This window comes from Apus apus, chromosome 4 (assembly GCF_020740795.1).
Source record: "Apus apus isolate bApuApu2 chromosome 4, bApuApu2.pri.cur, whole genome shotgun sequence".
NCBI lineage: Eukaryota > Metazoa > Chordata > Aves > Apodiformes > Apodidae > Apus > Apus apus.
In genome coordinates, this window is record NC_067285.1 from 64,577,607 (window position 1) to 64,602,070 (window position 24,464).

A 24,464-nucleotide genomic window follows, 5' to 3' on the forward strand; every position below is an offset into this window, starting at 1 on the left:
GCAGCCTGTAGATGCAAATTAGAATGTGGAGTTGAGGTGGTCATCTGTTGATGTCTCAATTCTCTACAAGTGAAATAGTCATGATAGCTATTTCTTTTTGCCACTCTTTGTCCACCTGTATTTATGGTGTCAGATCACTGCAGGAAGAGATTGCTTCTTTCTAGGTGTGTGAATACTTAGGTCTGAGGTTATTTTTGTTTTATATATGACACAAATAGCAAGAAGTAATAACAAATGTAAAAGCTTGTCTTCAGTTCCTAAAGCAGTAATGGGGGAACCAAACAGTGTGTACAAAATAGAGGATGCAGACTTTTGGAAGGGATGAAGGAAAGACTGCCCCTTGTTGAGAGAAGAGGAATGCCTGGGGATGGGGTGTTGCAAACAATCTTCAGCAGAGGAGTGAAAGAGAGTGTTTAGGGCTGAGGACCAGGAGCAGGTTTGCTGGCAGTCCTGGCCAGGATGGTGCCACTGCTGGCAGAGTTGGTATCACTTTGACCTTAACTCATTCATGGTGAGTGTCAAGACTGAAGAAGGGTGCCTATGGCTTACTTCTCTGGCACAGGATTTGGGCAGGCAACTCCAGCACATGGTGCATCGTGCAGTGCTTGGGGTCTACAACCCCCACTGGAGGGACACCCATCTCATTACTAGAGGGGGAGCCTGGGACAAGTGGGCATCCAACTTACATTATTGGCTCCTATGTGGTGGTGAATTTCTTCCCCTATGAGAGGCTTTTCAAACCCAGAAGAGCACAAAGACCAAGACTGAAAACAAAGCAGTTTTTTCACACTGTATTTTTACCTGTTTTATTTATGCTTTGACTAGAAGTGTGTCAGCATTTTCAGGAAAGATAGTAAGCAGACTGTTTCATCCTGTTAATAGTTTGATTTTTGCAGATTTCTGCACTCTTGGTTTTTTTACAACACAAAATAAACTGGATATGTTTTTATTCTTGAAATACATTATTTTTCCAAGACAATCTATGAGTTTTTCCTGCCTGTTGCGTTTTTGTTGTTAAAAAAAAAATATTTTAAAAAATGAAAAAAAAAAAAATCCTGGCTTTTTATTTTACTTTGTTGTGACCAGCACTCACTCACTTTGTCCTATAGAAATTAAATCAGATGGATCATGTCAGAGATCAGATGAATGGGGATGAGGTATTTTCTTTTTAAATCTGCAATGCTGTTGTAAATGTAAAACCTTTTTTTAATTATTTTTGTTGGGGTTTTTTTGCATTTTTTGTTTGGTTTTTACACAGTTCTTATGAAGATACTGCTTGAATGAGCAAAAAGGTGTAAGTCATTATAACTGGAGGACTTGTACAAGTAGTGATTACTTTTTTTGCATTGAAATATGAGCCTGACTTACCTAGAAGAAAGTGTTGTAGCTTTGCACAGGCTTTGCTAGGCTGTGCATTCCAAATGTGTTTTTTTTCAGAACCTTTTCCTTCATCATAATTCAGAATTGCCTTAGTGGGTGCTGACTTTTTGCAATACACCTGCCTTGGTTACACACAGGGACACAGATTTTCAGGAGGCAACCCTGAAGAGCAGCCAGTGTTGGCTTAACTCAGCTGCTGGTGATAACTACAGAAATTACACTATTGATTTCAGTGGGAACAGAATTAAGGCAACTGTAAGTACTTCTGGAAGTGTTACTCCACATTTTTAATCAATTGTATTTAACTATAGCAGTTAATAAAAAAGAAACCCTAAAAAAGATAAATAATAATAACAATCGAGTTCTGACTGCTTAAAAAAAGGAAAATTCTTTAAAATCATGTAAAATAAAACCTGCTCTTTTGTTTTTGTAAACAGGCAATACTGAGTAAGCAGGAATTCATGGTCCCATTTAGATGTTAATTGTACTTGTATACTTGAATGAGGATCGGTCGTAGGCCTAAAATACCTAAATACTTGAAATATATTCATAAATAATCATTCTTTATACATCATAATTGTTCTTATTGCATGTCAAAAATATGGACTTCTGTATTCCCCAACAAAGAAAAATGAGGGATTATTTTTGCTTTTGGCACAAAAAAGTACAAATAGAGAATGAGCACCACCCTTAAGGGAGTGCATGGAATACCACCAAATTGGTCTTTATTTGCCTTAGCATTTTTTTTTTTTTACAAAAGTCTTAAATATAGGTTAATATGTAAACACTGTGCACGCACTGAGAGTTTGATCCTGGCCTGTTGAAATCAATGGCAAATTGCCCATTAACTGCAGCAGTGCAAGACCAAACTCCAAGTTAGTACAGTACGTACAGCCTAAGTCATTGAGGGAGCCATGGATTCAGGAAAGCAGAAGTTCAGGTGCTCATTTCAAAACCAGTTGCTGGAGGAGTCAGACTTTTCGCCGAAAACCTTCTTGCACATGTTGGAGTTTTCTTGATGGAGAGGGTATTCATTACCTGCCAACAGTTCTGCTCTCCCTCTCCTTGCAGTGAACCGCCTGCCAGAGGGGAGGCTTTCATACTTGGTCACGTAACGCCTGTAAAGACACAAGGTGGTGGCATCAGCAAATCCGTGGAAAATCTGTACCCTGCAGGTGAGGCTAGAGGTAAACATTTTACATGCAGATGAGATTACACTTCCACAGTGTGTAGGTATAATCAGAAGATGTTTTAGTGTCTACAGAATAATGGATAGTGGTTACTTAGGATTTTCTGGGGATCCTTGAGTTCTTTAATTCCTTTCAGGCTTACCATCCTTCAGATCAGAAAAGCCTGAATGGAAATCTGACACAGGCTCTGCAAATGTTACCGCCCTTAGGTCTTAACAAATAGGGATTTGGAGTGAGTAGTAAACCCAGCTTCTCACGTGGCAATGCAACAACTACTCTTTGGCTACTGGAAAGCATCTTTTTCACCTTACTGTGCAGTTGTTCAGCTTTCAGAAAAGTTGGTGCCTCAATAAAATATGATAGAATGCAACAGTTGCAAGAGCTTAACACACCAGGTACCTTTGTTGACACTAGTAAACAGCAGATGATGAAGAAAGCTTTCTACTTCAGCTAGTTTATGGCTCTGCACTTCCTCACTCAATAGTGTAATAGAGAACTGTTGCTGGCAAAGTTTCAGGTCACCATTACAACTGATTGTCTGTGAGGGGACTTCTGTCTTGCCCCTTCAGTTAGTTTATTTGTAAAACTAAATCAGAAAAATGGACTAAAGTGCACATTCAGAGCAAGCTGTCATCCTCTGCCGGCGGTGAGGGAGACAAGCAGTCCAGAATCAATGTGATTGATAAAGCAAGCTTTGATTTATTGAATACACAGTGTTACTTTTATACCCTTTTCCAAACCTACAAGTAGTGAATTCATTGGATAGTAACTACTTGTAGTGATTTCATTGGAGAGTAACTACTTGTAGTGATTTCACTGGATGGTAACTATTTGCAGTCATTTTACTGGATAGTAACACACATCTGAGTTCCAGGGTTCTTCCTTGTTTTCTATTATTCTACTTCTCTACCTTGTCCTTGAGTTAGTTTAAGCTAACAGAGAGATTGTTTATACTTATGTTAGGCTAAAAAAAGAGATTGCTTGTACAGCTGCTGTTTGTGTTACACTCTCAAGGCCTCTCGAGGAGATAGCAAGGGCCCATGCCCTGCTGCTCAAGCCATTCTTCAACAATCCTCAAAGAGGTCCTTTCTGAACCTCAGGGGTGAGAGACAGGGAAGAATATGTTAGCAGACAGGTTGGTGTGTGTAACAGCCTTTGGGCTGACACTGCGCCTTGACTGCGTTAGGCTGAAATTTGGCATCTGTTAATCTCTCATGACTGTGGACAACAAAAGTTCCAGATTCAGCAGCTGGCTGGAAAGATGAGATTGTTTGCTTTCAGTTCTTACCTGAATGGAGTCTCTACTCTGTCCATCTGCATACAGACTAAAAATGGGTACTGTGAAAACTGCACTGTGGAGATGAAGTCTAATGTCGTCTCTGCTTCCAAAGTGGTTTCTATACCAGTTTTTACAAAGAAGGAATCCACCTCAATGTTACCAGCTGCAAACATGGCTACTCTGCAAATAAATTAAGGCATTACAATTAATTCAAAACACATTAATAGAAAATTAAATTGCAAATAGTCCAACCACACATACACAAAAGCTGCCCTCAAAGGAGCCTGTTCTTCAGGTAAAGGTATATAAATTCAGATGAGACCAGTGGGAACTGATATTAACCACTGAAAAGGAAAAGAGAGGTACCCTTGTTCTCCTATGCGCTGATAGTTAATTTTAACTCATCTGCAAGGTCTTTTATATTGAAATTCTTCTCATTGGGACAACTGGGGCTCAGGAGCCTGAGCTTTCTACAGCTATAGCACACACTGAGAGTATCTCACCGGTTCTTGACGTTGGTTTTGGATTCTCTGTACCACAGGCTGAACTCCATCCCTCCTGAGATATCGATGGCCAGGCCACCCAGGAACTCCGTGCTGGCTCTCGGCCCAGACTGCAGCTGAATCTCCTAGAGCCATCAGAAAGCACAGATAACCCACCCCATTACTGACTGCACACCTCAGTGGTTTCCTTACTCCCTGTTGTATTGTGATCATGCCACTTGTCAATTGACAGAAACTAAAAGGACTAGAGGGCTTCTCTGAAAGGGTGGACGAAACACTCCCGATGTACCTTGCTCCTTAGAAAACGGGATGAAGCTAAGGTGAGGTGCCTTGCCTCCTTACCCTCTCCCCCATGTGTCAGCTGGCATAATGTTTACAAGGAGTATCACTGCAAGGAATATCATGGCCTCTATCTCCCAGAGCTACCATGCAAGCCTCACGGAGGCTCTGCTGCCAGTCCAGCCGAGTCAGATAAAACTCCTTGTTCCAGCAGTGGAGCAGCACAATGGGACTTCTTCAGCATGCCTGAAGGCAGCCCTGCACTGGCAGTGGGACGCAGTGCTGCAAGCAGGTGTGCAGCCTGCACTGGCTCCCAATCCACCATGTGGCAGGAATTATATCTTTAGTGGCAGGCTGGCCAAGCCCATAAACTAATGTGCCTTAATTGCCACTGTGAATTTGCATTTAATGAACTTTCCATCAACCATCAAGTATACTCATGACTTCTTGAAACCTCTATGGCTGGACTGGAAATGCATCATGCAGAGTCTGTTTCGGAAGTGATAATGTAGCTTAGGGCCATGGCAGCTCATTGCTTTTGATCCAGAGCCAAGAAGTGAGCCTTTTAAGGTTCATTCAGCTTGGCAATCTACCTCACTTTATATAGTTGTCCTGCTTCTCTAAGAACTAGTGGATTAATTAACTGTTTTAAAAGAACCATTCATTTGGGAAAGTTTATTGTGCAGTACAGGACACTTCCTCCTCTCACGTAGCTGGTTTTCTCTCTCCCTCCGGGTTTCTGTGCCTGTGGTATTCTCTGCACCTGTAATGCTGCAGGCCTTTGTAGGACATGTGAATACCCAGTTTCCTCCCTCTTTTTGATATCTTAAAAGTCTCTTTTCTCTTCTTAGCTATTTGCTAGCCCAGTGGTTCCAGCTCATGTGTGCAAAATTTAAGAAATAAGCAAGCAGAGACGGTCTAGCTTCCTAATCCCTATAGCAAGGAGCAACATTTGGGGAGGTTTTTATTCAGAGCATTAAAGTTTTCCTGCCGTAATCAAGGACTTGTATAACTATGGTGGCTGTGTATGGTTACTTCACCTTTTAGAGTAAATACACAATCTTTGAAACAATCTCCCTGACAGAACTAACTTGGCAGGCAGTTCCTGCTGAAGTGGGCTTGAGATTTAATAGAAGAATGTGGTGGGCTGGCTGTGGCTTATAAATCCAGCCCTCCCCCAGCAAGTGTGGTCATGCCAGGCTCTGATTTTTTTTTACTTTTACCCAAGTAAAATCATGGATTTGAATTCTGGTCTCTTTGATATCCAAGGGAGTTTTTATACTGACTGCAATGGGACAAAGCATACTTTCCATGTTGGTCTGGTTAGCTGTGAAGATTAAGCTTGTTTTACTTTATTTTACTTTGCTTTTCATTGTAACTGAAATGGTGGGTAGCTGTTAATGAGCAAGGAGGTAACAGTATACATTCCGGCAGAGACATGTACACACAACCAGGGAAGCAGGTATTTTTAGATGCATTGTCAAATTGCACCTAATATTAGAGTAGCTTTGGTCTGCTTAGTTTAAGGCTTTAAAGGCTACCTATAATTAAGGCAGGTTTGTCACTGAAACCAGCAGAGAAGCTAAGGAGCACTTGTCTTGTGTTTTACTAGCTCATTTATTTCCTTATTTAGATCTCAGTCCCGTCCTTCGCCTTGTGCAAATTCAGTGCAGGCTATGGGAGGTGTAAATCACAGACACTCAGCCTCCTCAGGAGCAGTGTTTTCCTTGCTCTTCCTATTTTAAGCTTTCTGTCATTTGCAATGGAAAATGTGATCCAAAATATCAGAATGGGTAATTTGTTACTGTTTAAGATGTCGAAACACGCTATGTTTCATTCTAGAAATGGTTTCTGTAGGTACTGGACTTAGATAATACAACACAGGGATGGCTGAAACAGGCACTTCTTTGGGAAGTGGCCACCTTTCAGTGGGGTCTGCTGTTCAAATGCTTTCTCTGACCTAATAATACAGTATATACATTCTCTGTGCTTCTGGCAGGTGTGTTGACTAGGAGAAATATTAACACTACTCAATTTTAATGCAGGTGACTTATGCATCTGAAAAACAGTTTTATGAGAGCTATTTATTTTATAGAGGAGAATTATAACTTCTGGATGGTTATTCTTAGCCCTCAAACAACACAATGAGAGCTGGCAATGGCTGTAAAATACACTCCAATTTCAGTTTATGGAGTTATGTGAGAAAAGGTCTTACAGATGGTGGGTGGGATTGTAATCTCCAAAGTGTGACTATTGTAATTACTGCCTCTCTAATGTTAATGAAAGGAAACTGCTTTCTGGGCAGAGAGGGGTAGTTATTTGGTATATCTGACAGCACTTTGAGTACAACTCAGTTTTTGTCTTTCTGTGCAAAATCATCCTTACGAACAGTAATAAGGCAGCAGAGATTTTCTAATATTTAAAAATCACTTTTCTCAAAATCAGGCTGCACCAAGGCAAAAATTGCAACCTAAATGTTACATGAATTCTTTTCTGACAATTCAGTTGCCTGATTTTTAAGTTTTAGTCTTGGCTTCCAAGCCATCCTTTTGATGTTTGATCTCAAATGCCCTGTCTGTATCTTTTGTTTGGATTTTGCCTGTTCTGAAATCACACTGCAGTCAGCTGTGGCAGACTGAGTTCTGGTACCATAGAATGGGCACGGTTTCCACTGCCTGGTTTGCTTCTTTGAAAGAAGTTAAATCTACGTTTGGCTTGGTTGTAGTGTGAATTTATAAAGGAGATTATGTTCTGAGCAAGGCCTGTCCATGCTGGCCGGGGGAAGCTAGATTAATTGTAGCTCTCTTGCACCATTTTTCCTCAGTTCCAGTGCTGTGCTATTCACACTCAGATTCTGACAGTGTATTCTGGTACAGTTGTAGTCATAGTTCAAGATCTTGACAGGTGAAAGCATTTCTAATGAAGCTTAACTGGGTTATGTGGAAGTGTCCAAACTGTATCGATGTTGCTGTTGACCTGGACTGTAGCTGTAAATCCATTCTTAGAAAAATGTGTATAGAACACAGCCTGAAGCTGTGTTCAGTGGTGCTACGAGCAATTCTTGCCTTTGTGGGGTGCAGAGGTAAGAACAAATGCCTTTTTGCTTGTGAACACACACTTTTGGTTGTGTCCACTGCTTGAGTCCCAAAGAGCTTAGACAGGAGCTGTGCTGGTGGCAAGACAAGAGAAAAAGCAGGGTGGGATCCCATCTCCTTACACTGCTGCCCAGGCTCCCAGAGAATCTGTGGGTGACCAAAAGTGCTACATCCTGATCTTGTTAAAAATGGCATGCAGTCCCAGCCCTTGTGTATCCCAGACGTCTGTGAGGTTCTCCAAAGATGAGGAGTGGAGAATCTGCTGGCTGGCAGAGCTCTCAGGGTGCCTGGTCAGTTGATTCAGCCAGGGTATGTATGGAGCTTAGTGCATGCACAGCAGTTGGAAATTTTTAGCTCTGTAAACACCATGCTTGTGTGCTCAGGACTGGGCATGATTATCTTTTTCACCTCTGCAGTCTGTCTGTTAAATAGGTCATGGTAAAGTTTTTACCCATAACCTGTGTGTGAACTGTAAAGCATTGTTGGAATGAGCTTTAGTTAACCAATTTGTGCTCTACATGGGAAGCACTCAAGACTTATAATGCAGTTACAAAGGGGCTGAGCTGGGTTCAGGATGGGGACAGCTGTCATGTGCAGGGGGTGTTTCTGTGTAATTTTGATCAGATTGGATTTTCTTATCATCTGCTTTTGGCATTTTCTTTTGCCAGGAATTAAAGGGGAAGAATAAAAAGTAAAGTTCAAGCCTGGAGATGTTTTCATGAGCTGTGTGCTGCTGTTAAATCCACATGTTCTAAGGAGATCCCTGTGTGGGAAAACAAAAAAAAATCTAACTAAATTCTGGCACTGCCCTTTCAGAGACATGTCTAGATTTTGACTCCCCCAATAATACTTCATGCAGCTGGTTATATTTGTATGGGAGTCTATATTTTAAGCTTAAAATCAGCAGACCATTTGGGGTGACAGTTGCATAAAAACTGTGTAATCCTCATTTTAATTCTTGGTTTTGCCTAGCAATAAGCATTTGGAATTTGGACTTTGGAATTTTGGACAATAGCATTGTTCTTTGAAGGTTAGTTAGCTGGGAAAGTTTGAGTATCAGTGATTAATTCATTCAGTACCTGACAGCTATTGCCTAGTTGGATGTAAAGTCTCTGGACAGCTTGAGAAGAGGAAAATTTGGGTGGTCACATGGGACAATACTGTATTACAAGAAGCTGTGGGAGGAGAGACCATATCTGGTAGCAACATGAATTTTCTACAGGAAACTCAGATGGATCTGCTTTTATTCAGTGTTACTTTGTTTTCTAGGCTGGTATGTGTTCTGACTTTTGTTGTAGTTTGTTTTCCATGTAGTCTCATTCTGGTTTTTAATACTTGTGACTTTTCTATTGTTTCCATAGTAAGATAAGCCTGTGTAACGTTGATCAGGTTTATCACCATTGAAAGAAAGAAAGAAAATAAGATGTCCTACAGTAATGGTGCAGGGGAGGGAGCATCTGTGCTTAAGAGACAGAAAAAGAAGCAAACAGTGTGCTAATAGTACCTGTGAGTAATCTGTCAGGAGGATAAGTCCTTTCACCACGTTAATGGGATCTCCAGTTGCTGAGAGCATTTTAGACATTAAATCACCGTACCCTTGGAAAAATGTAACTGGCCTGAGCTGAACATCAAACAGAATGGCTGACATGCCAGCAAAGGAGTCCAGGTTTTCTTCGCCTTCATCAGGAGTTGCAGCTATTATGGACTCCAGACCTTGAGCTTCAATCACCACCTAAGAAGCAAGAGTGATACAGAATCAATGAAAAAACTCTGCCTGACCCAGTCTGTTAACAACCCTACACATTTCCTCAGTGTCTAAGAGCTTATCTCTAATTTATGTAGATGAAAAAGTATGAGGTTAAGACTTGAGAGAACTAGGTAGAGCAGCTAGAAAATGGAAAATTAAAATAATCTCATGGAGTGGTTTTTTCCCTTTAGATGCAGACAGAATTAGCCCACATCCAGATCATAATCCTGAGCCTACTTCTCTTTCAAAAATGTTTTCCTTTATTCATATGACTGTTTTCCAGACAGTTGGGAGAACCACACCCAAAGATGTTCTGCTGCACACACTTTTTGTCCTGCAGAAATTGAGGAGGATTTTAATACTGATGGTATTTGGCAACATTACGAAAAGTCCAAAACAGAGGCATCTCTTAAATCTCTTTGGTTTGTACATTTGATCTATTCCTTGTATTTCCATCTTATAAGTGAAACACAGGACTTGATTTTTACAAGCAGGCAAAGCTTTTTGCTGATTATATCAGATAAACATTGTAGGCCTTAATCAGAGACAGAACTTGATATATGATACAGAACGAAACACCTGTCTTTTTGGTTAGGGCAAACATGCAACTCCTTGGCTGTTGTTTCTTCTTCCCTTGTTACTAGCTTGTTCTCTGCCCAGTGCAGCAAATCTTATGGGCTTAAGCATTAGCTGAATAGACTTAGAAGCTGTAAGAAGAGGACCACATATAGACGTAGTTTTTATGTACAGTGTGGCAGTTACCTGGCTGGCATGAAGTTCAGCATTTCTATTGAAAATCTGGATGTTCATGTTACTCCTCCTTAAAATGCCAGAGCCTGAATAGAGGATGTCAAGGCTGTATGTGGATGTTACATCAGGACCACCTTAATTAAAAAAGAGAGAAGGTACCTGTGACTAAACTAGTAATTAACCAAATGTTTGGGAATACAAACAGGGTCAAAAGGCAGTTTCATGGTTACATACGTGTAATATAGCCAGAGTAGGCAGAGGAAGAGCCCATCTTGGCAAAGCGATCGTAGTTATGAGCCCGCATGTCCTTCAGAACTTGCCGAACTGTTTTGCTGTGGTGTTTCAAGACAAACAAAGGAACGAAAAAAACAGGGACATAGAAATGTTACGATACCAAATGTATTACTCTTCTGTAGAAATATAACATTTGAGAGAGGGCAAATTTCCCAGTAGGAAAGAGGGTCCTCAAAACCCTCACATTTTCCCACTAAAAATCTGCCCTAAGCCAGAGATTCTTTTCCAATTTCAGCTGCTCCCTGCAGCCATAGGTAGAAGCACAAGCAAAAGTCTTGCTTAAAAATTAGTGGTGTTGAGAATAAGAAATGTTTTGATTATTTCATTCTAGTGCTGTGATGTTTCAAATTTTTCTGGGTTGCTCGTTCTTAAAATATAAAAGCTAGGGCCCTGCTGAGAGAATTAAGACCAACAGATGACATTTCTTACAGTAATGAAAGTTAGACGGCTAATTCTTATTTGTACCTCTGAAAATGTGAATTGCTATTAATGTCATTGAAATGCAGAGATTCACTCTGAAATATCAATACTTAAAATCATACAAAAATCAGGCATTCTTTTATACTCTGCTTAAATTTTACAGTAGTAATCAATAAGAACCTGTGTGTTCTTTGGGTTTCTCCAAAGAAGTAAGGATGAGCTGTATCTGTTTATAGTGAACTTAATGTACCTTGAAGGCATTTCAAAGTGAAGTATATCCTGGATCATGGAGAGCATGTACTTGTTCATTTCCAGAGGCAGTTCACCAATGGAGAGCAGGATGTTTTTCACTTCCATGTAGGATGGGTTACTGTTTAAGATGATAGCAGCTGCAGTGGTTCGCACTGTCTTTTCATGGACTTTACGATTCTGGTGGTATATCCTGTTCATTGTTTCCTTCACCTGGTCAGGAAATATTATTCAGTCAATGCTCACACAGATGACTGGGCAAAGTACAGATGGGAATCTTGTTTATAATATCAGCTTAAGCTAGCTCCGTAACTTAGGCTAATACATAAGGATATATTTTCAGCACCCTGTTTTTAATGGTCCTTTTGGAACGTATGAGACATGTATAGCTCAGTGACCACATGTTATCTTCTCTCAGTCACACTCCAAAGACAGCCTTCCTCACTGATTTTCACATCAGGGCTGTAAATAAGTAGGAGTACTAAGATCAAAATACTGTGACAGTGGTAAGATCACGAGAGAGATTTCCTCAATTGTGAAACAAATATGTACTTTAAAAAAAATCTAGAATCTTGTGATTTTAATTTTCTATATTGTGCCCATGGAGGCCTAATGTCCCTGAGAAAGTTGTGACACATCTTTCTTACACAGGTAAGTCCATAGACAGCCATGTAGCCCACACACAGAATGGTCTCTGGCATTTTCAGGGTGCAGAGCAGCACCCTGACAACCTCACAGCGGCCAGCAGTAGGTATGAAATAGGATGCAGACTAATACAGCAGAGGCAGGACCTCATGTTCCACTATTTTGTATGTCTTCTCTTACTCTTGGAGGCTGCAAGGTAAGATACAGCTATTTTACCCTTCTCTTACTTCATGCATTCTCCTTGGCTATGTGAAAGCACAAGGAAGGGCCGAGGCTACACAGGTGCCCAAGTGTTTGTAATGTCTCCTCTATGTCATGGAGAAAGTAGAGATCTTGTGAAGGGAGGACAGTTTGCCTGCCACTTTTGATGGCTGTGTGTGACTCTGGAGCCAAAGGCTGACCAGCACTGGCAGACTAGGAGCTGGGAGTTGGCAAGCAGGAATGTGTAGAGTTTTCTGGCTGGAACTGAAGTGTGTATAATAATTTCCTGGAGGTAAAAAATCCATATATGGGGGGGGGTGTTGTAAAGAGTGGGACTGACAAACAAACTACTGTCTCTTGCACTTCTTTTCTTAGTCAGTTATGTTTTCTTACCTCTTTGGTGAGAAAAGAAGGATTGTATCTCTGTAAGGCAGTGGCAGCAAGATTGCTGATGGGCCCTTCTTCTGACTCGGCATATTTCAGAAGCAGTGGGATTGCTTCAGGAAGGAGTGCATTCTTCAGTGCCAGCAGGTACATCCTCACATTGTCATCTTTCTTAGCCTTCTCTAGTCTATTTAGAATCAGCCTTTTGGCTTCTGCAACCGCCTAAAGAAATTAAACAGCATGTTTAATTGGTGATCATAAACCTACCTGGTTCCCTTGCAAAAGCAGGAGGGGCAGGGCTGGGTTCTAGCATGCTTTTGTTTCAGAGCATCATTGCACAGGGTTAGCAAAAGTGTCATTTGTGAACTGTGTGAACTTCCTTCAAGCATAACCAAAGCAGCTATAGCCATAGTGCCACCTTGCCCACAAATTTATCATTTCTAGCTACTCCTGCCCTGATTCAGGGACTTCACAGGTCTTACTTATGGGGCCAACATGTCCCCCACAGAAAAACCCACAAAACCAAAAACAAACAAGGGGAGTATTCTTTAGTGCTTCATAACATCATGTTTTAAGAGTGTTTGGCAACTAAGGGGAAATAAAAAGGGATTCCTAAGGGCTATTCAGGTGCTCTCTGTCTTTTCAGCAGTGTGCTGCAATCTCAAACATCACAGACCCAGCAGAGAGCAGTGCCTTGTCTGATCATCCTCATCCTCTACCCCTAGCATCTACTCAGTCCATGGTCAAGGTGGTAGCCTTCCTCCAGGGTTGTTCTATGCGTGTTTGGGGCAGAGTTGTGTACTTGAACCAGTGAATTTTCTCCATGGAGCTGAAAGAACCTAAGTTTATTGCAAATATGAAATAAATCCTGAGTTTGCCATGTTGCCAGTGCAAAGCTTTTGGACAAGGGAGCTCAAATACTGCTTCTGCTGACAGACTAGGCAGTGGGAAAAAGTTCTGTCAAACAAGGGCAAACTGAGGCAAATCCAGATAAATGGGAAGAGACCAGATTAAAGCCTAAAGCCGACAAAGTAGATGTCATTATTAAAAGGAAAAAAAAAATAAAATTAAAAAAATCCTCTCTCTATTAAACATAATCATTTATGGGCTTATTTTAAAACAGAAGGAAATGTGCTTCCTGTGTCTCTCATGCTCTCCCAGTAACACCAACAGGGAACATTCATATGTGTTGCAGGTGAGAATATGGCCAGCAGCGAACAGCAGATACTCACTGGAAGTTTGCAGCCTTCTCTGTCACACAGCTTTCTGATGAGTGCTCCTATGACAATGACAACAGTTTCTCTGATTTCTTCATTTGCAATTTCACCCTTGAACTTAGCCTGCAATGCAGAAGCACTTCTGTTACTCTCTCTGCCTAAATCTGATGCCCCACAATCTGTGGTGGGATGAATACCCTCCCTCATTTCCTGTGAACGTGAGTGGAGTGCGAAAGCAGTCATGTCCACAATGGCCTGGGCTCCAACCAAGCAGAGCCCTGATCTGTTGTTACACATCATAACTGACTGCCATCTTCTCCTTGATTTACATTCAGTGTCTCAAATAGTAGATTTATTTTAAAGCTGTGCTTGGAAAAAGACTATTAATGGTTACATGACTTTGTTAAGGCAACAATCAAACAATCCTGAAACTGTCTTGCTAATGCTTGGAATTATGTTTGTTTTCCAAGTAGTAGACGTTGATAACATTTTACAAAGTAAGACTTTCAGTCTGGACCTGGGATTTATTTTATTCCAGGCTATATTCTACTGGCAACTTAAAGGAAACCATTGGAAGGCATAAAGAAAACTGGAAACAGAAACAGTTGTTCCTTCTTTCATTTGACTTTGACAGGGATGAGGATCAAGAGTATTAATTCTGTTGTCTTTGTTTAGTCCTTTGACTTACAGTTAAAGATTGCAGGAGCTCCTCACTGGGGTGAGATGCAAACCCACAGGCATACAGGAATCGCTCCTGCAGGACAGAAGTGCTTGAATCCTTAAAGTCAAGAAACTCCAGGATGGCCTCCAGTGATGCCGGGGTCTGAGCAAAGGTTACAGCATCCACTACCTGGGGACTGCAAAGAGGTGGAAACGAACATGTAATTGTAATGAGACAGATGCATTGCTGCACAGAGAAAGAGAGAAGCTGATGTGCTGAAAGATCTCTTCATTGCAGGTAAGAGACAGAAATTTGTACTCTTGTTGGAAAGAAACGTGTCTCTGAAATCTTCCACCTCAGAATGGTAGAGCTCCAGAAATTATTAATGTCCATGGTTAATAATATTTGAATTAATACAAATATGGGACCAAAATAGTATAAAAAAACAGACTTATCCAGAATATCCTAAAGTTTACAGGACAAGGTTGTATAAGTGTTTTACTTCTACATACAAAGTGGCCAACCAGAGGGCTGCTATGATACCCGAGTTACTTCAGGCTTATCTCTATCGTTAACAACTGCTACATTTTGTTTGAAAGATCCCAACTGTATGGTGGGACTTGGAAATCTTTTCCAGCTCCCAAATCTAGGTGTGCACGCCATTCACACTCAAACTCTAATTTGGGACAATATATAGGCATGAACCACCCCCTTATTTCTGTATTTCCATTTGAAGGAAACAAATGGGCAAGTCAAGAAGTTGTTACAGTGTTTCAGAACAAGCAGTCAGGATGAGAACCTTTGGACAAGCTACAAAGCGTGTTTGTCTTGCACTGTAGATACAATCTTGGTGGCTGAACAGTGTGCTGCAAATATACTACAAGCACAAACACAGCTCTTTTTTTAAAAAAAAATCCTTTTACTGTAGACAATTCTGAATACTGGTTTTGCATTACGAGGACACGACCAGTAAAACTGAATCAGTTTGCATGCCATTTGCTCTTTTGCAGTTTTAAGTAACTTCAGCCTTTTGAAAGCTTGTTCATGGTGACTTACAGAAGTTCCTTATTTTCACTTTTAATAATCTTCAGTATCTCCTCTTTTGTAGCTTTTCTGATGTTCTTAATGAAGGACAAAAAGCTTCTTGCTGCTTCAGCTTTGGAAAGTTTTTCAGGATGCAGATGTTCTTTGATGCTCTGCCAGTGTTCAGAAAGCTACAAAACAATTCACATTATGTCAGATCTCTCAGATTGTGGTTTCAGTTCTCAAAATCAGACTTACTAAATGCATACATGTGGGGCAGCTATTGCTCAAATTAGCTGAAATCCAAGAGACTGCTGATCCTTTAGTGAGATCCCAACACAAATATCTTTGAAACCTTCCTATAGCTGTCTCTCTTCCAACACTTTAGTATTTTCCTGATAATATACATTGCCTTAAATGCAATCCACTTTGGAAAAAAAAACATGATTAATTACACTGTAACTGGAATAAGGTTAATTCTCTTCTCTTGCAAATTTACTGTGCTTTTTGGTGAATACGTTTGCCTTTTTGTTCCCATTTTCTCCTAAGTTGTTGTGTTTTTTTAAAAAGTGGGAGATGCACAATTTCCAAATCGCAAATTAATTACATTTTCTTAGAAGATGGCAAATTTGTAAGGGGTTAATACAGAACGGGAGTAAATGTCCCACAAATAACTCCCATTTCTTATTAATAAACCTATATAAGATGGGGAGGGATTTGTGGTTATTGTACAAAGTTATAGGTAAGATGGTATTAGAACAGGTATCAGTTTCTTTAGATGTTGTTGCTGTATTTATTCCACACACCACATTTTTTACCTGAATGAGCCAACATGGTACCAAAGCACCAAAACCTGTCCTTCCAGATACACTCCCATAAGAAACTGGTGCAGGTGTTTTGACCCTTCTTCTCTGACTTGCCTTTGCCTCTGTTATCTCAAATTATCGAGAACATTCCTTGGTGAAAACTCAGCTGTTCTTTGCAGCAGTGCTTACTGCAGTTTTCCGAAATGGGAAATAACGCTAGCACCCATTTGACCTTTACTAAAATACTTCCCCTCTCATGGCAATATTTATTAGGCAATAACTCTTGAACCTGTTGGCAAATAGAGGTATCATTCAGCAGTACAGAGTGCAACTTCCATCAACTGTAACAAACAATAATTAGGCAACAAAGATTGAGACATAGGATATTTCCTGAGGATTAATGACCAGCTGAGAGGAGCTTGTGTTCAGAGGCAGATGGGTCTGTTAACCTCAATGGGTGATTAGTGCTTAGCACCAAGGTCAGTGTGGCTATTATAAGCTGAAATTGGATAAACATATGGACAATTTCTATTACCCCTGTTGAAGTTGCACCATAGCCCAGTAAAAAAATCTAACCTCATTAATCCTGTATTTTTTTCCTGTGCAAAGCCCAGCTGTGTGGGCTGCTCTCACTCATCTTAGGCCATATACTAGAGACAAGCAAGGTGGGAGATGCAAGCTGGAGCCATCTCAAGCAAAAGAGAGTGGAGTTCAAGTCTTCCTTTTTGGGAGGGGGTGGGGGGTGCTCTAACCATTCAACTGCTACAAGGAGCAGCTGCTGTCTCCTGCAGTGAGCATGACTTTAAAAAACAGCATTCAGTTGGCTGTTGTGAGGGGTCTCATTCTCCTGATATGAATATCAGGCAGTTTGGATTGAATAGCCCGAGGATTCAGACACAGATACACACGCTTCCACATGGCAACCCATCTGAACTTGGACAAAAATCTCTGAGATCAGACCAGAGGTCTTGTGGGCACTCTCGGAAAAGTCAAGCTAAAGCAAAAAGTCCTACACTGAGCAGCAGTAGGTTTTGAATATCAGTGCCTGACAGCTGCTTTACCAGCCTACACAGATTGGCTGCACAAGACAGAACAAAGCTACTTCCATTTCAAAAGGGGCAAGCATTGGTTCCTATAGAAACCTTGAGCATAAAAAAAAAATTCTAAGAACCATGAACTCTTCTGAAAAGAGCATGCTTTATGATGCTTAAATACAGAAATCTAGGCCTAAATTTAAATGTAAATGGCCATAACACCACAGAAGCTAATGCTGCCATCTCTGAAGTGGGGATAGTGATGGTTATTTTATCAAATTCATAGAGATAATGTTATGATTCAAAAAAGGTTTTGAAAACAAAACTGTGGGGCATACCATGTCAGCATGGCATTAATGAATGCTCTGATATATAAGAATCAAATGTTATGTTGCTGCTTTGGATCAGTGTTCTTTTGATAGACCCCTTCTTTTCATAGCAGTTACTGCAAAATGCAGTGACAAATCAGGACTTCATTCTCTTGGTACCATTAGGTTTATAATTATATAGTTTGGAGCCCAAGCCGTAGTCTAGAATTATATCCTATGTTTGTTATCTTGGTCTGGAAACTAACTCTATTATGATAAACTCCATTCCCAGTGACAAATTGGTCAGCACACTCTGATGGGCAGAGTCACAAGAAAAAGCATCTGTTCAAGATCTTTTGATGTTCCCTGCTCAGAGCTGCTCCAGCACACATGCAGCATCATTTTTATTTTATTTCCCCCAACATATTTTTTCATCTTCTCTGCAGATCAACAAGCATTAGACAAGACAAATTATTGCAGTGCAATGCTACTTCCAAATAACTTGCACAAGTTCCAATCTAGTAAGGTATTTATGATCAGAAAGACTATTTTCTGGAGGATTAAAATTACATATGCTGAATAGAAGCCTACCTTGCTTATCAAGAACTGACAGAGAGTAATAAGCTTTAAACTGATGTTTCCATTCACTGCTAATTGCATTCCACAATGCTAACAATCACTGTAGCAATGTATATTAGTTTGTGATTAATAGCATCAGTAAAACAAAATATGATGCATTTACAGTACCAAGCTCTTAGCAGTCTTTAGATATTTTAAATATTAAAAAAAAAGTTTTTTTTTTTTACAGGGTAAAAATTAGAACAGTATTGGACTTGCCAAGAATACTGAAGGTGCATTTTCTAATAAGATACCTATAAAGTCTTTTAAATAAAAGACTTCCTTCTGGGACAGGCAGTAAGAAGACACTAGATAAATTGCCAGCAAAGTTTTGGCCTACCTAAGGACTAGCTCACTAGCTTTAATTTCTAGCAGCAGTGCAGCTCCCTCATGGCAGAATTGTTTATTAACAGTGGCCAACTATCTTAAAAGTCATTTCCCACTCCATCATCCAGAGGAAATAATTTCTTGCAAACTCAAGGTTGACAAAGATGAGATAAAACCAGAGTGTTGTATTTTCTAGTGGTCTTAGAAATGCTGCACTCTGTCTTTGAAAGAGAGCAAAAAGATTGGTACTTTTAGGGGTAGATCTTAAAACCCACTTGTGAGGTGGAACACCATTGCATCACTACCGTGCTCCCCACTCTGGGGTGTGTTTTGTACTGTTACATTAGACCTGTCCTGGTGGGTTGGTTAGACAAAAACACCTTTCACTGTCCTTCTGCTCAGCTAACCAGCCTGACATTCAGTGAGCCTGTTTACTTACTGAAGGGCACTTTTTGCATTTGGATTTGACTGGCTCTGCTACCAGTGGCACAGCAACGTAACTGGAATCCACGGTTTTGATAACACCAGCGACTTGCTTCCCCGCAATCAGTCCAGGGCCTGCTTGTACCGACTTCAGTTCCAGTCTCTGCCTGTGTATCCATAGAGTGAAGCACTGTTAGAGCTCAGCCATTGCAGCAGATATGCAGAAATCATGGCAAGAGGAAACAAAAAATCCCTCCATGTTTCATATATTTGTTCATAAGAAGATCTTGAAAGTGAGATTTTGAGTGTACATTTTTTTAATATCATAATTCTAAGGAGACACCTGAATAATTTATCTAGTTTGAGTATCTCCAAACTTTCAGTGTTTTAGAATCTGGAGTCTAACACAGATCCAGGTTTCACTGTTGCTTCCTTTCTATGCAGAAGATTTTGTTTTCTGAACTTCTGAACTTTCACATATTAGAAATGAAGATCCATTGGAAGTATTTCTTAAGAAATGAGAGGACACAGAAATGAACACCTAGAGAAGTAACGTGTTTCTTAAAATATTTTGGCCAATTCCAGCTGTTTTCATTTAATTTCTTATTAATGCCATTATTTATTATTTGTGGTATGGTAGAGCTCTTAATCAAAGTTGGACTAGGTACCAACCATATGGATATAAAAGAGACCTAAATCCTTACCTGAAGAGTTTAGGGCATAAGTGCTTGATGCTGTAAGACACACACATACAACCTGACTTGAATGCTACCATCAGTGACAGTCAAATTGCCCAACTTACTTTGAAACTATTTTGGCACCTGTTCTTCGTCGGGAATTCAGAACGAACACATAATTTTCTTCTGCCTTAATGGATTTAATGAAACTGTCTTCCAGCACATAAATTGTGGCAGATGTGGCTTTCGTACCGACATCTAAAATCTGAAAATGGTTAAAAAATAAACCAAGAAAAGGGCCGATCAATAAACAACAGAATAGGAAAAGAGCTCACAGTTCCAAATCAGGGCAAAACTCGTAATGAAATAGAGCCAAATAAGGAAGGCGCATGAGGCTTGACAACCTCTCAAGCTAAGCCTATAAACCAGGTTCTCACTAATTCCTTCTGCAACAAGAAGCTGCTCACTTCTGCACTATGGGTTTCAAATTCAGCATGTACAAGGGGGGAAAAAAACAGGGGAGGAAGGCAGGAAGTTATGGAGCAGGCTGCAACTGAGAAAATGGCTGGTACTACACTAGTTAAAAGTATGCTTTAAATAAGATGAGAAACTTTTCCAGGGAAATGTCTTATAAATAAGGTTGTCATGTTCACACCCAGGAAGCAAAGTGAGCCACCTTGCTTGATCTGTTTGTAAACAATATGAAGGCTTTGTGGCAAGTGTGAAACTCAGGAATTCAGTCAAAGTGTTAAGGCGGTTTATTAACAGAGTGTGTGCTACCTTTGTACTTCTCTGAGCTGAGAAAGGTCAGTTACTGACGTGTTCAGCCTGCAATCAGTAGTAACCACTAGAAAGGCATTTACTGGTAGTGGAGGACCACTAAGGCCATAGCAGGGCTTCAGTTACTTCTACAGCACATCCCCGACATTACACCTGTGCATTAGGGAAGCCTTTGACCTTTCAGGCAAGCCTGACCAGGCTCCATTCAGGATTCAGCATTTTGCCTGGCATTTATTGTGTACAGTAAATGCTGTGACTTAGAAGCTGGGAAAAAGGTTACTGTTGTCACTGTGACTGTGGCTGTATCTAGTATTTTCCCCCAAATCAAAAAGAAGCCTCACAGCAATTAAAACTTCCGTACAGCCAGGAAAAAAAGTGCTGTAAATCTTCATAGAAACTAAAACATATTATGGAAGAGATAAAAAAATTATGCAAATTGGTGTTCTGTACTCAATATCAGCTGAGTCAAGGTGGTTTACACAAGAGGAGTCTGTTTCCTGTTGTCCCCATGGGTACTAGTAATACTACAAAACGTATATGTAGAATTTGCTTTTTGTAATGCAAGAAAGGACTTCTGAGAAAATTATTAAGAGCTACTAATAATATATCTTTAAACAGGCAGAAGATATTTTATTTTGTTAAAGGAACCATACCTGGTTGTGACTGGTAAATCCTTCTTTTTCTATTTCACAGGAGTCCACGGCTTTTACTTTTGTCACTTGATCTTGCCGTACATGGTAAGTAGTATTGCATTTCCCAGATATATCCACCTTGAAAAAATGAATTAGGTTAGTATAATTTCTCGAATTTATCTTTGGAACCCCAGAAAACCTTCCAAAGTCAAATAATTTTCTCCACTGGTGGAATTCTGTACTTGAGATGGGACACACTTTAGATTTATTTTGAAGACATCAGTCTTTCTAACCATCTGCTTTGGATAGCCAGGGGTGATTTTTATTAGATGGCTACAAAGGAAGTTAACAATGTTTGTTTAAACAGAAAAATTAGGAAACAACAATCAGTTGGCACTATACTCACAAATGCAAGTTAAAATCCAGTTTTGCTTATGTGGGTGGTTGTAGAAATTTAACAATGTAATGCAGACTGAATGGATGTGGCTAAACAATTGCTAACTTTGTGTGGATACTCTGATTTAAAATGGCCTAATCCATTGAATTGAGTTTAGGAATCAACTGACTTCATACATCAGTATAATCTTTTTTAGAGTAACCTGGTTTGAGTTGGTTTATTACCAAACTCTGGTACATTGATACATTTTAAATAAAATAATTTCACCAGTTCTTTACATTCATTGCTGCAACTTCACTTGTGTCACCAAATGTTCAGAGGACTGTCTTTATGTCCCCAACCTCAAATGTGATTAAAGGGCTGATGACTATCATAGTTCCTTCCTTCTGAAGTCAGGAGGAGCCACAGGTCTGCCTTGCAGAGCAGACCAGGTTCTGCCTCTTTCTCTGATTATTATTATCTTAGCAGATATAGCATCATACCTCACTGACAGTGCCAGAGTGTAGCTGTAGCTGGAACAGGCTAGCCAGGCCTCTCTTAATATTTTGAGTGAAAGCGGGTTCGTTTTCATACGAGTAGAAGGTTTTGACCTGTAGGAATAAAGTATATAACAAATCCAGTTATATGAGAAAAGAATAGTGTGGATCCTCTCTAGAAAAACTCCCTTTACTTTTTTGTGATTGGGAAGCTGAATTTGGACCTGTTTGCCTTATTTAAGCAAACTCCAGGGGTTGCAGTGCCTGTCAATAGCAGTACAAACATGTTTTGGGCTTCAGCTAAACCCAAGCACAGTTTCACTGTAGCAAGCATCCTTAGAGAGAATTTACAAGGGAAATGGGAAACTTTACATAATTTCACAAGTAACTTATTTTTCTGCATAATCCCCAGATAATCCCTCCTCACAGGGTTATAATATCTGTTGCACTTTAATCATAGGTTACGAAAACCCAGAATGAATCATAGATAAATCACAGTTATAATTACTTAAATGACGTGTCAAACACATCACAACCTTTGAGCTTGATGGGTCAACTGTTGTGCTTAAGCCTCTCCTCTAGTAACAAGACTTTGCCCCTCAACTTTGCATTCAAGGTGCTTTAAAAGTGCACTTTTTTTTTTTTTTTTCAGGAAATGTAAGTACAATCAGCGTGTTATCTCGGGGCAGCCCTGGAAAGTGAAATCACTGTGCCAGGGATGAAAGTATCACACCATAGAAAAATCATAAAAGGAGTGTACAGACCCTGTTACCTGAGAAAAAGCCCTAGTTTTTAGTACTATATCTCAATCTTAGCATGTGAACTGCTTAATGTATTAGGAGCAGAGATGTATTTTGATTGTGTTCTTCTGATACTTCTGTCCTCCTTTAGGGATGTGTACAGTTGGAAGCCAGTGCTGTCCTGTTTCTTTTTATGTTGTGTAAAACTGATGACAGGGCTGAGTCTGAAAGTTACTGAGCAGGCCTGATAGCAGCTGCAATTCAGTAGGCTGAGCTGGTGGCCAGGGTATGTGCTCAGTGCCTATTTACAGCAGGAGGTAAAGATCCTGCTGGGATAGGGTGTCACAGCCCTCACTCTGCTCTGCAGTGGAGAAAAGGGAGTGTGACCTTCAACCTTCCTTCTTTCTCACTGCCCCTCTGCCCACATCCCACTTGCCCACTTGCTGAGGCTGCAGAGGGGGGAGCAAGGCTCTTGGCCTAACACTCCCAGCCACAAGCAATGACAGGGTAAAGAACTATAGAAAGGAGGCAGGAGCAGCCATGGCTCAAGCCTTGCCACTCCCTGGCCAGAGCAGTAGGCTGAGTACAAGGGGATGAGCAAGCAGCTCCTCATGGAAAAAGAGGGGGAGATGGATTTCTTTAATTCCCTTCCTGAGCAAGACTGTGACTCTGAGAGCTACAATTGGACGTGGGTGCTCCTGCAGTGGGACAGTGCTTTGTTGCTTTCTCATGGCAAGCTATAAAACCCAGGCATACACTGAGACAAGCCTGATCACTGTCCTTTCTGATTTTTGGAGACAGTTCCCAGTAGAGGAACAATAGGAATGGCTCTTTCAGTATCAAGCTCATTAAGTCAGGAGCACTGAAACTGCAGGTGACACTGAAGTAAATAAGCAAGCCAGAGATGTGAGAAAAGCAGTCATGCTAAAGTATTTGCTAAGGGTTTAAAGTGATTAACACAGTTTCTCACAGACTCAGTATAACCTCCCTCATGACAAACTGTCTCTCTTTTTCTGCCTTCAGATCTTGGATAAAATCTGGGCCTCACAGAAGTCCACAGCACAAATCCCACAGAGCAATTGTGCACATATCTGCGTGTGTACCCACACATTTGTGGCCGAGCTGCTGTTTATTTCGATGCTGTACAGTGTCCTCCATGCATGAGAGTCTTGGGCTGGAGAGTCCCTTGTGCAGGTAAATTATGGTCTGTTCTAAACTATTGTGTTTTGTATAGAAAGACAGGACATGATGGCATATTAAGAACACTGAGAAAATAGCGAATTGGCGAATTTTCCAAGCCTGTAAGAAAAGATTTGTCTCAGGTCTCCTCAGGGATTGAATCTTAAAAGACCAGGACTTACTTTTCCACGGACTAACTCAAGAACTATAGGCCTCTGCAAAGCTTCCAGATACTGTTTCCCGATGATCTTCTCCGTGCTTTTTCCTTTGAAGATGTTTTTAGCAGCTGGACGTTCATTCACATTTTCAACTTGAACATCTCCTATCTAGCAAAGTAAAAGCAGAGAAAATTCTTGTAGAGAGTGGTTCAGTATTGACTTGGGGTAGGCTAGGTAGACTAAACCACATAATACATCTTTTTTATTCCTTCGTTTCTGGTTCTGATCATTAATCTTTCATTATGACTATGTCTATGTTTTCAAAAGAAACTAGCACTCACCACTGGGGCAGAAAAACTCACCGTAAAGCTAAGTACCAAATGTAGTTTGTATTTAGCTAATGTAATGATTTGCAGCTAGAACCAAATACTTCAGACAACCTGTTGCCCCTCAAGTAGGTTCTTATACACTAGTTGTCTGAAGATACAGAAGCTGAATGAAACAGTTTCAAAACATAGGAGACATTCTGACGTTCTGGCTTATCATGTTAGATACAGTTTTGTGAAGTTTTATTCTATAAAAGTCAGCTTAT

General features: G+C 40.4%; 1 protein-coding gene across 1 annotated transcript in view; it reads right to left on the reverse strand.

Annotated features, from left to right (window-relative positions):
* Positions 1-779: 779 nt before the first annotated feature.
* Positions 780-24,464, reverse strand: part of MTTP (microsomal triglyceride transfer protein) — a 29,001-nt gene continuing 5,316 nt past the window's right edge. Inside the window, exons 3-18 of the mRNA XM_051618987.1 lie at positions 23,897-24,040; positions 21,802-21,909; positions 20,944-21,060; positions 19,636-19,775; positions 18,850-19,000; positions 15,351-15,508; positions 14,322-14,490; positions 13,649-13,756; positions 12,426-12,638; positions 11,188-11,399; positions 10,458-10,555; positions 10,236-10,357; positions 9,231-9,458; positions 4,353-4,477; positions 3,859-4,029; positions 780-2,498 (exon numbers count right to left, since the gene is read on the reverse strand). Of these exons, the coding sequence (XP_051474947.1) occupies positions 2,330-2,498; positions 3,859-4,029; positions 4,353-4,477; positions 9,231-9,458; positions 10,236-10,357; positions 10,458-10,555; positions 11,188-11,399; positions 12,426-12,638; positions 13,649-13,756; positions 14,322-14,490; positions 15,351-15,508; positions 18,850-19,000; positions 19,636-19,775; positions 20,944-21,060; positions 21,802-21,909; positions 23,897-24,040 (2,433 nt within the window). The 3' untranslated portion in view covers positions 780-2,329. The remainder of the gene's footprint in view (positions 2,499-3,858; positions 4,030-4,352; positions 4,478-9,230; positions 9,459-10,235; positions 10,358-10,457; positions 10,556-11,187; positions 11,400-12,425; positions 12,639-13,648; positions 13,757-14,321; positions 14,491-15,350; positions 15,509-18,849; positions 19,001-19,635; positions 19,776-20,943; positions 21,061-21,801; positions 21,910-23,896; positions 24,041-24,464) is intronic.